This window comes from Notechis scutatus, chromosome 1, assembly GCF_049901735.1.
Source record: "Notechis scutatus isolate UNSWTSFEM ecotype Mainland chromosome 1, rNotScu1.2, whole genome shotgun sequence".
Taxonomy (NCBI): Eukaryota; Metazoa; Chordata; class Lepidosauria; order Squamata; family Elapidae; genus Notechis; species Notechis scutatus.
Window position 1 is genome coordinate 314,656,473 of NC_142009.1, and position 16,814 is coordinate 314,673,286.

General features: G+C 37.2%; 1 protein-coding gene across 3 annotated transcripts in view; it reads right to left on the reverse strand.

The window, feature by feature from the left end:
• The window catches only part of PPM1A (protein phosphatase, Mg2+/Mn2+ dependent 1A), a 37,002-nt gene extending 20,548 nt beyond the window's left edge, over positions 1–16,454 (reverse strand). For 2 of the 3 annotated variants that reach the window (XM_087952327.1, XM_026670174.2), the window contains exons 1-2: positions 15,776–16,331; positions 436–1,286 (exon numbers count right to left, since the gene is read on the reverse strand). In XM_087952327.1, coding sequence (XP_087808453.1) covers positions 436–1,269 — 834 coding nt within the window. In that variant the 5' untranslated portion in view covers positions 1,270–1,286; positions 15,776–16,331. Of the gene's footprint in view, positions 1–435; positions 1,287–15,775 lie in introns of all 3 variants that reach the window. The other variant, XM_026670175.2, reaches the window with a different exon arrangement.
• Positions 16,455–16,814: the final 360 nt, after the last annotated feature.

The following is a 16,814-nucleotide window of genomic DNA, read 5'->3' on the forward strand; positions in this document are numbered from 1 at the left end:
AAAAAAAAAACAGTAAATGAACTGAACTGATTCAGAATCCTGATGATCTGTCATAGAAATAAGACCTTTGCACCATTTTTTTTTTAAAAAGGTGCTGTGAAATGTTACAAAAAAAACTAAAAAGTAATGTTCAAATTGACTCTATAAATTAACTAGCGATTTTTTCTACATTGTAAAATTATACAAAATACAATGCAAATTCAGCAATATTTTAGCAAAGTAAGTATGCACAGTATTGGCATTGTATGGTCTTAATCAATAACATAGAATAAAAATAATCAGACCAAGTTGGCAAAGTATCCTTTTTAAAATTCCACATGTGCCACAAAAGAACTCTTTCCAAGATTATATAAAGCATATATAGATTTTTACCCTACACCCCATGTAAAACTTCTAATGTATTAAAAGTGCATTTCCTTCAGAATTTCTGGCTACCTTGTACAAGCAGGTGTCAACTATCTCATTACAAACTCTTTCAAGATCATCAGTGACTTCAAGCCTTGATCTGACAAATTCACACAGCTCTTCATTTCCCATAACATCCCAGATACCATCACAAGCCAATATGATGAACTGATCCTCTTCTTCTGATCTCTCAATTTCATATACTTCAGGTTCTGGAGAGACAAGCTGCTCTGTGGGGCCTTTCCCATGAACACATTTGTAGTCAAAGTCCCCAAGTGCTCTAGATACAGCCAGAGATCCATTCACACGCTGAATCATTACTGAACCACCTGCATTTTGTATACGTTCCTTCTCCAGTGGGTTATTTGGTTTATGATCCTGTGTAAAGAAATAAACCTTTGTGTTTCTACAAAGTAAACCTCTAGAATCTCCACAGTTGATAAAATAAGTGTGTTGGGGAGAAATCAAGACTCCCACGGCTGTTGACCCGCTTCTGTCTGCACCATGTTTTTTTTCTGAGAGTAGCCTCATTTGTTCATCAATTTGCAGAAAACCTGTTCTGATTCCAGTCTTTACACTTTCCACAGATGGTGAAGCACCACATCCTTTAAAATCATGATTGCTTGTGATGTGATCTAATAAATGCTCGCAGCAGTATTTGGCAACTTGGGATCCAGCATGTCCATCATACACAGCAAAAAAAGACCATCCATCAAGTCCATTTGGCAGGCCGATCACTGCTGTATGTGCATCTTCCATCTCAACTCGCCAACCTTGCATGCTACTTAACCCATAGCGTAGTCCATTGCCCTGCCCTTGGGCATTGTGCTTCTCCATCTTTGGCTTGTCTAGAAAAGCTCCCATGATGTATTCTTTCAAATCTGTGGAGATAAAAGTATCTGCTTTTAAACTGTCATTAGAGAAAGAGTTAATAATTTAGCCATAGGTTCATTTATCAAAGAAAAACATTTCTCAAAATGGAACTATAGTCCTACAGTCCTAGTCCATTGTGTTGAATCACATAATGTCAGCTGAAGCTCAACTATTTCGCTTTTGCGGATTTATAGACTTCTGTCTTAGGCATGCTTTGTATATTTATACAAATATTTAAACTGTTACTATGCAAGAGAAGGATTTGTATTTTATTTATATGTCTTTTAACAAAATATTTGCAGTTAATATAAACAAAGCAAACCAAAGCTCAAACTATTCAGAAATAAACAATGGTCCCTGAATCCTTTGTTGCACTGAACAATAATATTTTCAGATATTTGTGTAATAAAACATAAATCCAGATTCAATTAGATCAAACATGGTATCCGCACAGTAAGACCTTTTGGATCATTAATGTGCCTGAATATTCGCAGCTGGAAAGGAAAGTCAATTTAACTGACTAATGTTAAGATTATCACAGGCTTTACAAGGCCTCAGTGATCTAATTCAGCCTTCTTTGGTATTCTGGCCTGTAATTCCCAGAAGCCATTATCAAACAGACAATAATGATGAGAGATGGGAAAATGGTAGACTTGGGAAGACAATCTATTCTAATGTTATGCCAATACTGTAATAATAAACTCTGATTTTATAGCCCCTCTCTGTGACTTTCATCTGTTCCTATAAGAGTTTCAGAGAGAAAAACCTTCTGTAAGAAATGCAAATGTGATTTTCTATAGAAAAGGGTTCTTTTCAATCAGAAATTCATACTAATGTCACAGAAACAGATTAAAGCAAAGCACGTTCCTTTTCAGAGGCTAGCAATTGGCATTATCCAGCCTAGCAGGTTATGTCGGGGACTTAAGCTGATCCACAAAACCTCTACACTTGTAGTGTAGATATTTTAGTAGATGATATTGAAGATTGGGAGCCAATGCGTCACAGGAATGATGCTTTAGCAGTTAAGATGCTGGGTCAATGATCTGAGAAGTTCCCTCAGTGACATAACTTACTGATAGCTTATGCTACCTCATAAGCATTCTGGAGAAAAACTTGGATATGTAACATTGACCATTTTTCTACAGTGACACTAGATGGCTAACATCACATAAAAACACAATGCAGAACAGTATCAAAAAGCATTAAAAAGCTGTAAGTAAAAAAATCGAAGTAAAAAGCTAATTTACAGTCATACGAGCTCCATCTATAAGGCGCCCCATATGGGGTTATGAGAAATTATTAGTTAACCCTAGAAACCTTAAATACATTCATAAAAAGTGCTGTAATACTTAATATACAGTATACCACATGTTATGATTTACTTATCAATTAAAAACTTTATATGCACAATGACTTGTAGTCTAATGAACATTTTTCATTATCTCTCTAGTGGCAAAGGCTATTATTCATTTTCATCCCTGCTATATCATGGGTAAAACACATTAAAAAAAGAAGCCCTAGTTGCACATTTGGTAAGGCACATCTCCTTAACCACAATCTCATAGACGGTTTGACTACAGAAAACACTGTACCCAAAATGAAAATATGATTTAGTCTGTTGTAAAAACACAGTCACTGTTTACCTTCAAAAGTTTCTTAACAACTTTAACATCAAAGTCACCTTAGAGGTCAGGTTTAAGAGGAGAGGTGTTCTTTCATGACAGCATCCAGTTAAACAAAAAGGAATATAAATAAATGACAGTCCTTGTAATGATAGAATATAAACAGTGAGATTTTTGAAAAAAACACGCACTTTTTAAACTATGTAAATCATCTTAATTTAGGACTGACCAAGTCTAATTAAAAGGTGTAGTAACAAAAAGGGACAGTGAAGAGTTACTGCAATCTCTCTTCAAATGGGACAGATGAATGAAAACAAGTGAAAAGTCATGTACATGGTAGCTAAAAAACAATCAAAAACTTCATATAAGTCTAATGAGGCCTGAGGTGACAGTAGCTTTGCAACAAACTTTTGTAGGGAAGAAAATTGTGGAAAATGAGGGAAATGTTGGTTAAAAAATGTAACTATAATGTATGTTTGGACTCAACTGAGAATAGAGAATATAGATTTCAGTACATAAAAAAGACTTAGATAGATCTTGTAAATTAACATGAACCACCAGTAAGTACAAAGTTAAATTGCCCCTAGGAAACTAGATATATTTTAGTCAAATTAGCTGAAGAATTAAATGCTTTATTTATAATCACTACTGTATTCTTGTGATATGGTGCCTCGGCTGCCACAGACACCAATGCAATGTCAGTGCCTAAATCAAGCCAAGCTCTGATTTGACTGGAACTTGAAAACGGTAACAGAGTTTTTTGTTTCTAGGGAGAGGGATGTACTTCTCTTTCTCTCTCATCAATTTTCAGTAGGATATTTTTGGTTCAGAGAATGTACAATGGAAATTTATGGAGTACATTACTCCATAGATTTTCACATAAATCCCTTTCCCTGACAAAGTCAATAGGAGTTAGAACTATATCTCCTAAGAAAGGCCCGTCTCCTGAGAAGTCTTTGAAAGGAAGTTACAGTATATTTTCTTTAATCAAGGAGAGAACCAACCTAGAACTAAGGAGAAATTTCCTGACAGTTAGAACAATTAATCAGTGGAACAACTTGCCTCCAGAAGTTGTGAATGCTCCAGCATTGGAAGTTTTTAAGAAGAGATTGGACAACCATTTGTCTGAAATGCTGTAGGGTTTCCTGCCTGAGCAGAGGGTTGGACTAGAAGACCTCCAAAGTCTCTTCCAACTCATAACATTCTGTTCTGTTATTCATCCTCTTATGAGCCAATTTTAAGCAAATCAATTTAATTATTTTCTCCTCTGAACTGGGTGGGTGGGTAAATATCCTTTTTTCCTTCTCTCCTACTTTTTCCATTACCTCGTTACCACAGTTTCTCAATCCGCTGTTATCCTTTCTGTGTATTCTACTTCTTTTTCACAGGTAATTCTGATTTTGCTATAGTTCAGTTAACTACAGTATAGAACTGGAAGGTATCTGAGAAATACTTTTTTTTTTGCTGCATAGAACTAAAAAGCTGCATAGATTGTGACTTGTAGATGTGAAAACTAGATATATTTCTAATGGGACTGCTCTTCTCCCAAAGGAGCTACTGTAGAGCCTTGGATTACCTGTATGGAGAGGTAACTATACCTAATCCAACAGCTTCTTGATCAAATCTGTCTTATTCCCAAGAGCCTGTTGTCTACCCTAACTCAACATCACAGGAATGACAACAATCCATTCTGTGTGGGTCTGCTCTTGAAGATGATTTAGAAGTTGCAGCTATTACAGAATGTGGCAGAAGGGATGTTGTCCACTGCACCTTCAGTGATCTAATAACTGGTTATAAAAAATTAAACTACTATTCAAATAGTAGTTTAATAGCAGTTTAATAATAATACTATTCAAACTACTAAAACACACACAGGTAGTCCTTGACTTATTACCACAATTGAGCCCGACATTTCCATTGCTTTGCAAGGTAGTTTCTAAGTAAGTCGCATCCCATTTTACAACTTTTTTTTTTGCCATGGTTGTTAAGTGAATCATTTGGTTACAAATTTGGCTTCCCCCATTGACAGAAGCCAGATGGTATAAGGTAGCAAATGGCTATCACATGGTCCCAGAGCAGTGTAACCCCCACAATTTCATGCCAAGTGCCCGAATTTTGATCATAAGACCTTGGAGATGCTACCATGGTTTTAAATGTGAGAACAGGTCATAAGTCCCCCCGCCCCCCAGTGCTGTTGTATCTTTGAATGGTCATTAAATGAATGGTTCTATTGTTCAAAAGGGAATAAAAGAATAAAAGAAACAATGAAATTGTATTATTTTTTTTGCAGTCCAATAAATAGACCACAATAAATATATTACACAATTTTCATGATTCACAATGTTTAATCTCAGAAACCTGTTCCTTCTTCATGAGTTGCAAGTTAGGGGACATATGGGCTATCTGTCTATTGTAAAAGAAATGCGGTAATAAGGCAGGAATCTGTTCTTATGATATCTTTATCCTGTTTTTGCTTCAGGGAATTTTGGACAATGGTGGTTGATCATTTTATTCTCTGAACAAAATTTCCCTGAAGAAGTTCCAAATTGAATGGTGATTTGAATCCAGTGCCCCAGGTCTCAATCTAGATATACAAAAAAATACAAAACCACACTAGGATTTCTTCTGTCAGGCATAGAGTAGATGGAACCATCTTTATGAATTTATTTTGTATTTTTAATTGGTGAGAGGAAGATGTTAAGGGACAAAGTAGATTTATTAAATCTGTCAAAACCTATGGGACCATTCTAAATTCTCCTCCTCCAAAACAATGAAAAAGAACCTGCAGGCATTTATTCTGAAATTGTTACTTATTCAACTTGTATTTGTTAATATTTCCCTTTATTAATAGAAAAGAAACTAGGACACAAAAATGAAAATTAATTGTCAATGCTTAAAGTCCACTGATAAAGACCCTATGAATAAAAGAAAAAAACATTTTATGAGGAAAGGATGAAATCTATACTTATTAAAAATGACAAATGTTAATTGTAAAATAAATATTTAAATCAGAAAAATTAAGAAAACATTAAAGAGGCCCCCACCGACTTTTATAGAACAGATTAAAATCAAGTGCAGCTCAAGAATAACCCTATTTTAAAGAGTAGAACTACAATATACATGTACGTATGTGTATATTTACATGTCTTGACTTTCAAGTCAAGTAATATTTTATATTTCGGATCAACTAATGTTTTGTATTTTTTACATTGTAAAATTAACTTAGGAAAACTCACCTTAAGTAAGAATTACAGAAGATTAACTCACCGGTTGGTATTATACCAAGCATATACAGTACTGGCAATCATTTCAAGTATGCCTTTACTAGGAACAAATGAGCAAGGAAGGCTATTAGTGATTCTAGTATTCTATAATTCTATATAATCTGTTATATACCTATATTTCACTGATTGTATTTCTTAATATTCTTAATAGCAGTTTTTAAATTATTTGAAAACCACCACAATGTTTTTTCCCCATGCTTGACTTATAAACAGGATTGGAATAAATTACCTTGTATGAACTAAGCTGCACTTCCTTATCCTGAAAGAAGAGTGTGTGAATTCCACCAATTCATGTTGCCAGTGGCAGTGAATTCACCTCCCAAAGAATGCTATTCTGAAAACTTCAGTGGCTGGAAGAATTTGGAAATCCCCAATATGCAGAAAGGGCTCTTCACTACTTTCTCAATGCAACAATTTATTTATTTTTAATCTTCATGATAATCCAATTCAATAAGACCTTTTAAATTACTGCAGCATTTATGCCACGAGATAATGAATTCTACTCCCTGAAATTCTATAATCACTACATCTAAAGAAAACAAATGTAACTACCTAATTTTGAAGTTCAAACAACTGTTACTGAATTAGTGTGAAATTTTCTACATCTGTAAGCCATTATACCAAAAAATTAAAAGGCAAAAAGGATTACTGAACTCCATCCATAATTTGAAAAAGAAATAAAATTAAATTTAGCTTCTCTAAAAAGTTAAACAGAGATGGTGTTCGTTTGTACTTTCATGGAAGACCAAACTGGAGTCCAGTATAACTGGTTACACAGGAAAGTAAAATATCATTCCAAAAAGCAATGGCATATCACTTTAGCACCATACCAAGAAAACTGATGGATATTCCACAAAAGCCATCCAAATTCATATGGATAGTGATCTTTCTGTATAAACTGGAATAATTTCTTGGAGCTTTCTTTTTCTGAACATGAACTGTACTGAAACCAAATTATGGAGATGTGATCTTCCAGTTCCAATAACCCTCCAATAACAACTACTTAATTTAGAATGTCTCATAGTTCTGAAAGTTACCAGAATTAGAACATTATTCTGGAAGCAGGAATTGCTATACTAGGAATATTATTGAAAAGCAAATACAAATGCTTTATGTTAGACCCAAAACCCCACTAATATTTGTAAACAATCAGTGATATAAGGTTACTAAGCTCAATACCTGTGCTTCCCTACGAAACTACATGGTTGGGCTTAGTTTTTGGGGAGGAAAATAAGGGGGGGGAGAATTCTGGCTCTGCCTACCAGCGTCCATTGGTATTCATCTGGTTAGGGTTAGGGTTAACATCCTGTTAGTGTGTGAGAGAGTTGAGGGCTATTTGGAAACGGAAACAGTATTTGCTGTGTGAGCAAGGACACAGCAAAAAGCCTGGGTGTGGCTTAGCTCAACTGTTCTGTACTAAAGCTGCTTGCTGCTCTGAAACTAAAACTGAAACTCCACTCCTCTGCTTGTGTTTTGCATTTGGAACAGATTTCTTTTCAGGTGTGGGGAAGGGGAGTAGAATTCCTTAGCATCCTAGAGCGTGTTAATAATAATATATGAAATACTAATGCTCTGATGGTCATTTAAAAAAATCCTTTCTTAGTGAGCACCTAGAAACCAAGGTCATTAAAAAAAAATCCTTTCTTAGTGAGCAGCTAGAAACCAAGAGGAACATATGTGCCAAATTTCAAGTTTGTAGGCTTTAGGGTTCTGGAGATTTTGGGATGATGTGTGAGTGATATTTCGCTTTTATATACTGTATATAGAAGATTTGCAAGACTGCCTCTCCCCAATCATATCTACCTGTCCCAAGAGGAGAAGCAAGCTATGGTACCATTAATTAAAGATTGCTTTCTGCTGGGATCCAGGAAGAAAGCCCTTTCTATTGCAGTGCCTACTCTGTGAAGGATCATCCCATTAGATATCAGATTGTCTCTGATCCTATACTATACGACCTATACAAAGTCTTGAGACATAGTTATCTTCCTGGATTTGGAGGGTGGAATCTGTTGGAGCCCATAAATCAGTCTTATTGAAATATTTGTACTGTATACTTACTGATGTTTTTAGATTTTGTTATTGTTTTTATCTTGGCTATTGTTTATTCTCTATTTTGGGGTTGTTAGGCTTTTTGCTCTTAGTTGCTTAGAGTCATTCATTTGAGCTGGGTGGCCATACAGGTAGTCCTTGACTTACAACAGTTCTTTTAGTGACTGTTCAAAGTTACAATGGCACTGAAAAAAATGACTTATGACTGTTTTTCACACTTATGACCTTTGTAGCATCTCCATTCTCATATGATCCAAATTCAGATGCTTGGCAACTGACTCAGATTTGTGAGGGTTGCAGTGTCCCAGGGTCACGTGATCCCTTTTTGCAAGCTTTTGACAAGCAAAATCAATGGGGAAGCCATATTCACTTAACAACCATGTTACTAAGTTATCTACTGCGATGATTTACTTAACAACTTTTGTAAGAAAGGTTGTAAAATGGGGCAAAGTAACTTAACAAATGTTTTACTTAACAACAGAAATGTTGGGCTCAATTGTAGTCGTAATTCGAGGACTACCTTATAAAATTGAATAGTTAAAAAGCAAATGTAGTAGAGTTCATTTGTACGTTTGTATATTATTCTAAAATAGCATTTTAGAGCTTAACACAGTATTTTCTAATCTTGCCCCCCCCAAAATGTTCATTCAAATATCACCAATCCATATCATTAATTATGGTGTCTGAAACGTATGGAGCTGTAATATAACACCACCTGGGGGCATAAAACACTTCTTAAACCTAGCATGAGCTATGCATACGCCTTATAACTTACAGCCAAACTTTATGAACATATTACTAAATATTTAGAATCATTATACTGTTATTATAAAGTAACTGAGATATTGTATGAAAATAATGAACAGGCTCTAATTTTCATACAGATAAGGAATGCACTATTGATTTATATGTGTTACCATAATATTACACAGTAAAATTGCTACATAACAATGAATTGAGTGGGAATTTAGGTATCAGAAATCTTTTTTTAAATTAAGGAATCAGTCAATTATATACCAATTAAATCCTAAGTGCTACATAAACAATATTAATAAAATTTGCTCCTAATCCTACAGTTTGTCATTTCACTCACATGCCCTGGTCATCTCTCAAATGGTCTACTGCAATGTAGGCTGCTTTACATGGGGTTACCCTTGAAGAGTATGCAGAATCTGAAACTGGTGCAGAATGCAGTTGTGCAAGGAGTTCTGGGTGCCCCTAGGGTTGCACATGTAACATGTCTGCTACACAACCTAAATTGGGTGTCAGTTTGCTTCCAGCCAATCTGGTCAAGGTGGTTTAAAACCCTGAGGAGCTGCCTCCCGAGGAACTGTCTCATCCCAATTGTCCCAGCTGCTCAAGCAGGAGGTCATGCTATGGATCCTGTCAGTTAAAGAATTTCAACTGGCTAGATCTAGGAACAGGATTTTCTATGCCATTGTCCCTGCTCTTTGGAACATCTTATCACCAGAGATGAAGCAAGCCCCCCCACTTCTCACTTTTCTGAAGAGGGTTAAGATGTGGGTCTGCCAATTATAATGAGTGTCTAAGAATGTTGTGCAACCCTGGGTGGGAATGGCTGGTGGCTTAAGGTATTTCCTCTACTTTGTTAACCTTATAGCCTTATTCTTAAATTTGATCTTTTAGTTTTAACTTGTGAAATTTGATCTTTTTTAAAACTGTTTTTAACTGTGCTTTTAGTCGCATTATTTTATTAAGTTGTTTCTAAGCTGCTCAGTGTAATTTAGATGAGATGGGATAGTGTAGAGATTTGATAAATAACAAGATTACAAATTAAATGTAATACAGTGTAACAAATCAACACCACTCACTTCACACAGTATGATTATTCCATTTTTAGTGCCTTTTGAGCAAGATATCTTTGCATCACTAAAATTCACATTTTTCCAAATTACTCAATATATACAACATAATAACAAATACTAGAATGGTTTTAGAATTTGTTTCCAATATTAAAACACTAATAAAACCCTTTAGTTAACAATTTGATACACTATAAATAGCATCTGAACATTGTCTTTAAAAGACACATAAAACATCCATATATAATCCAACAGGCATGGGAGCATGCAGCTGGGATTTGCTATATTAGACTTTTATTATGTGTGTAGAACTATAGAGAACTGGCTTCATGATTTGTCACACAGTTTTTTCTGTGTAGTTTATTTATGCTTCAAGACTGCAAGCTATTCTATTTAAACTATAGTAACTATCAGTACTATATTAACATTCCATGTATACTTATTTAATCCACAAAATAAACTGAAATAGGTTTCAGTTGTTTCATTACCACTATCTATAATACATGTAAGTCCCTGACTTATGACTGTAATGGAGTCTGCCCATCATGGTCGTCAGTCATGACAGTCATAAATCAGTCACCCATGTGACTGATCTGATTTCACAACCACTTTTGCAGTAGTCATTAAGCAAATGCTGCCAGTTTTTAAGTGAACCAATGATTTGCTATGGCCTGGTATTGCAGAACATTGAAAGTAAATGCTGTTTTTCAGCAAAACTGTTGTATAAAGAGATCAGGTGACCAAGGGTTTTTTTCAAACATCCGTAAATGTGGCCTGACATATAGTCACATGATCACAGGGGTGGCACAGCCATTGGAACGCCAGAACCAGGTTGCAAATAGTCCCACATAGGTCCATTGTAAGTTTGAATGAACACCAAGTGACCAATCGTAAGTTGAGGACTACCTGTAGAAGTGTGATCTTGTTATTGAAAAACATTAATGTGGTTGGCCCAATGCAAAATTCTAACTTGTTTTAAAGTTATCCTAACTTAAAATTTAACTTGTAAGTCGTCTGGACATGAGTTATTCAACAGTTAACTCTTCCTCTGAGCATGTGGTAATTAAGAATGGCTGAAAAGTAAAACAATTTCTGTGACAGCATCTGTAATTCCATTTTTCACCTTATATTACAAAGCTCTTTGACGAAGCAAAAAAGTGGGAGAAAGATTGCCATGTCCAGAATTTAACTACAGCCTGATTGGACACCATGCAACTGGATATTTATTTTTATAAGGCAAACAAATGATTCCTAGATGCATATCTAGAAAACTGTATGAAAGCCTGAATAAATCAAAGTTTGAACAAAAGTTGGTAAATAGGGAGAGTGTTGATTTTAGATCTGATAAAATCATTAATTTCCTAATATAATAGAGTTCAAGTACTAGACTTTCAGTGTAAAAGGCAGAGTCCGTATTGTTAAGGGTTTTACAAATGCAAAGAATCTCATTCCAATTTCACATATGGGTAAAATTCCATGCAGGCTTAACCGACATTTGGCTTTAATGAGCACCCTCCCAAATTAATACATTACATTGAAAGTTTATTGTATGCTGCTTTTAAAGAAGTCATTAGTCTCAACCTCAATTCCTCATCTGTATAATAGGAACTTTTTCTGCTCTGAATATAGCGAGAAATTGAAGAAAGTACACCATTCTTTACATATCAACTATTGCTTAGGATCCTTTATATTAATTCTATTTCATGGAGTAAAAATTAGCAAATCTTGATTGCTAAATTGTTTCATAATAGGTTATGAAAATCATGTATGATTTGAAAGGGTTAAAGTGGAATTTTCCAGAAGTGATATTACATTAAAGACAATCCTGCCCCATTGGATAGAAAATACTATTCTACCATGCTTAGAAATAGCCTTTATCAACTGCACATATAAATATTGGTCTCATCTGCCATTTTTGGGGGGAAAAACCAGTTCCAGAGCTATATTATGTTGCCATATAAGCCTTTTTCTCCAGATTATGCTTTCAAAAAGTTATTCCTATTATTTACAGTTTATTAAGTAAATGGAAAGAAACAACTGTTTTTTTTCCCAGCCTCTAGATTGCCAAGACTCTAGAGGTTTGAAATCTTCATTCTTAGAACTTGACAACAAAATACTAAGTCACAATTGTGTTACTATTTTAATAAATAATCCCTTTGGGAAACAAGTTGTTTAAATAAATAAATCTGATCACTTGTTAACTCTTAACAAATATGTTAAGAAAATGTTTCTACAGAAGATTAAACCATGATATAAGCCAAACACCTTCTAAAATAGATATTTCCTTTGTCAACCATAAATATTTTTACAGTCATTCATCAATAAATGATATATTATTCTTTCATAGACCTATAACATTAATCTGCAAGTAAACAATAATTACTTTATCCTGCTACTTGCTGAAAACTTGCCAATATTATATCTATTAGTTAGATTACTGTAAGCTGCTTTTATGGGAGCTGTACTTGACACAAAAGGCAGCTGCTGTTCAGCATGTTGACCAATACTAGTTGGGTATAACATTTATTTTGCCAAGGCTATACAAGCTGCTAATAAGCTTCCTGGCCTGATTCAAAGTGCTGATGAGGGAAAACTTAATACAGCTTGGCCTCTTGCTATCATCAGTACTAGTATTCCATCTTTACTTTGTGCACTTCAAAATAAAATGCATAATGCTTCTGCCTCCCCCCCCCCCACCCCCAATTCTCATGGGTTGAGCTGAGAGAGCTGAGGCTGGCCCCAAATCATCAAAGTAATTTTCATGGCTAAGGGAGGACTAGAACTTACAGTCTCCTGGGTTCTAGTCTTACACCTTTAACCATTGCATCGAATTGGCTCTCTTGCCATGTTTACAACTTTTCCAAGAACATTATATCCATCCTACTAGTTCTGAGAGAAAGGATGCTTTCTGAGGAACCATGGGGGAAGTTGAGATCTGACAAATGCATTCAGATGCTGCACACACACACCCCTCCCATGCCAAGAGCAGGTCCATGAGCTCAGGTCAAACCCTACCCTTTTGTTCTGTAGGAAAATGGTAAAGTTCTCATGCAGAAAACATTTGGATAAGTAACCGGAATTAGAAGTAATAAGATGTTTTTATTTGATATATTGTGACAAGTGCTTTAATATACCTCTTTAATTCTCCTTCCAGAGATCGGGATAGTTTGACACTTGCTGGCCTTTCGTAGAGCCCTGAAGACTTTCTGTGCCTGAGCCTGGGGCACCAAGTGTGCACAGGGACCTGTTTTTCAGTACTTTTAGCAATTTGGGTTGTTGTTTCTCTGCTGCCCACATTTTATATTTTATAGCTTTTTATTTTAATTATGCTTGCCACCCAGAATCACGTTGATGGGTGGGCCATATGAATTGAATAAAATATACTGTAAGCCGCCTAGAGTTTCTTCAGCATACAGCACATAAATTAATATTTTATTTATTGAACCGTATACCTAAGTGACTGTGGGTGGTTTACAACATAATAAAACCCTATAAATACATGAATTAAAGCACAGTTTAAAACAGCTTAAAAACAGGTTAAAATATTTTCTACGACAGGCCTCTACCCTGATATGAAAATTCATTCTGAAGCTTACTCTGCTAAAACTCTTTAACTTATCAGCACCAGAAGTGTGTAGATTACATAATCAAGGTGTAGAAATGGAAAAACATCATTCAGCATTCCAGCTAGCTCAACTTTTTAAAAAATCTTCCAGTTTCAAAGCTAAGACAATATTTAAGATTTAGGAACTACGTATAATCAAATCCAGGGATGAGAAGATGAAGCAATACCTCTGTAACTCAGGGTGCCGCTATCACTTCTTTCTCCTCAATGCTAAAAGCCACATGAACACAATATAAATTAAATGCATGCAAGTGTACTTTGGCTGTATTAGTATAAAAATCACAAAATTTGACTAAAATGACTATATTAGCTAACCAAGCCATAGTAACACGTATCTTAAATTACAGAATCATTCTTAAAACAAGAGTACCTGACAGGCTTCTAAAGAATAAATTACCACATATCTACATAGCATTGTGCTATAGATTAAAAATACAGATTACATTAGCAAAGACTACAGCAAGCCACAATAACATGTACAATATCTTAAATTGCAAAATCACTGCTAAAACAAGAGTACCTTGCAGACTTTTAAAGAATTACAACGTATCTACATCCCATTGGGCACGTTCAGTCACCTGAAAATAATGGTGCCTACCGCCTCTATTGACTATGCCAAATATAATAAAAAGTAAAATTTACATTTTTTGTTTTATATATTTCTCATTTTTGAAAAAGGGGCAGTAATAACTATGCAATTAGGAAGTGTAAGATAACAAGGTACATTGCTTTATAAATATTATATGTTTGAAGTTACTCATCAAATGGATCAAGTACAAATCTTATCTTATAAGGATATATATGGAATCTTATAAACAATCATATCTGTCTGATTGGCAGAACACTTGCAACAGAAGGGGAAAGTATGCTTTTAATCATGCTTAATAAAGTTTAGCAGACAATGAGTTCTTCGCCCACTTCTGTCTCTCCAGAGAAAGAAACATCATGCTACGTCATCACTGGACTGAGTTGACAAGAACAATGAACACAGAGAAATCAGATCCAAAACAAAGGGAGTCTAAACTCATTTAAGAACTTTCTACAACACATGTATGGAAAACATCATAAACGATTAGCATACAAAGCATAGCTGGAAATGTATTATACTAAAATGGAACTGGCTTTTCTTCTAAACGAACCCGCCTTTGAATGCATCTATAACTTTTGCAAGATGTACCACATTTGAATATTGCTAAAATGTGCTTTAGACATATACATATATTTCTAAAACATGTATGCCTCCTACACACATTTTAAAAAACCTATGCAAATGATGGCATCTGCAAAGCTACTCTCCACCTATTATATCTCTACACATTTTAAAATATATTCTGGATCTGCGGTTTTTAATATACATAAATTTAACATACATATATTTCACACATACCCCGAGCAGCAGTGCGTACATTTTTGTCTGGTCTTAACCAAAACAACACCTGACGTCCAGATTTCAGAATTTTTCATTTCATTTCACCATAGCACCTCTTGCCAATTATATATTTTTCTCTTTCAAATGCAGGCAGGAAGGGGTGGGACCGAAGCAGAAAGCCACCCCAAACTGGAGGCACGCATGTTCCACCTCTGTCACTCTATTCTCTAAACTTCATCTTTTTCTGCTGGCTGCCCTTTACTTACCTGGGCCTCGAAGGTAGGGGCTTTTAGTTTATTGCTTTTTATTGAAGTCTGCATATAGAGCCATAAAAATCATCAATGACAATGCAACGCGCTGTTCCAAACAGTATCAATGCAATGATTAACGAGCAACAACAACGCAACGAAGGTGAACGATACAATGCGATTCTACACACACACACACACACAAAGCTGCCCTGACGTATCAAATTCCCTTCGTGAAGCCGCCCATCAACCCCTTTCTCTCCCAAACGCCAGCTGGGTTAACGAGGTAGGGGCGATCTTTCTGGGATTACAATAATACCGACCGCCGCCCCCCCTCCGCCCCCGATCCCATCCCCACATGTACGAAGGTCGTGGCTCTCGCTTCTCCCGCTTCTAGGCCCCGAGAGTTCCCCGGCGGCCGCGGCCTCTACCTTCCTCCCAGGCCTTGGCGCGACCTCTGCCACCGCAGCGGCTTACCTTTCAGCCCAGGCGAGCCAGGGGGAGCGAAGGCTACCAAGAGGGGTCGGAAAGGATAGCGCTGGAGTAGGCCGGGCCGAGCCGAGCCGGCGAAGGCGCCTTTGCCTCAGTTCATTCGCACGGCAGGGACGACGGCGACGACAACCGCGGCCGCAGAAGCTGGGGCTGTTCCTGCTGCTCCTCCTCCTCGTTGCTCCTAAGGAACCGAGCGCTCATCTCTCCTGCCTGCCCGCCCGCTCCCTTCACTCTTCCTCCAGCTTCTCTCTCTCTCTCTCTCTTTCTCTCCCGCGCCCCCGTCCCCGCAGCCTTTCTTTCTCACGGCCGCGTCCTCCCGGCTGCCTGCACGCTCAGCCTCCCACGACACCCCGCTTCTTTTCCTCCTCCTCCTCCTTCTTCTCCTCCTCCTCCTCCCGCCCCCCCCCCCCCCGCCCCGCGCGGCTCTGCTCGGCTCGGCTCTTTCGGCTCCTCTAGGCAGGCGGACTAACAAGAGAGCGAAGATGGCGCACGCGCAGCGGAGCCACCCTCGCGCGCGAGCCTGGTGGAGACGGAGGAGACCGGGAGCGAGCTCAGATTTGGTATGGGGCGCATGCGTCGGGGCCGAACGCTCTCGAATGGAGGATGGGGGCGGGTGCGCGCGGGAGATGTGACGTTTCTTTTAATGTTCCTCCGTGCAAGAGACGGTCTCTCTCTTTCTCTCGGGAGGGCAAAAAAAAAAGTCAACTATTAGTCGTTTCTGCTCTTCTTGCTCTCATTACGCCGACTTCGATATAATGCATTGAGAACCCGGATGCTGAGGTCGACAGAGGAGGAAGAGCTGCTGCGGGGCGGATTGGGAGGAGGAGATCTTTGAGTGGTTTGCTATGACGTCACCTCGATTTCTTCCTGGGCCTGCAGCTTTTCAGGACTGGGAAAAAGTAGGTCGGGGAGAGCATAGATGAGATCTGGTGCTATCGGCCTCAACATTTCCATTATTAACGCTTTTATGTCGGCGTCGCACAACGAAAACGGCACCCGGGAATTTGCTGTTAGCTAGGTGGAA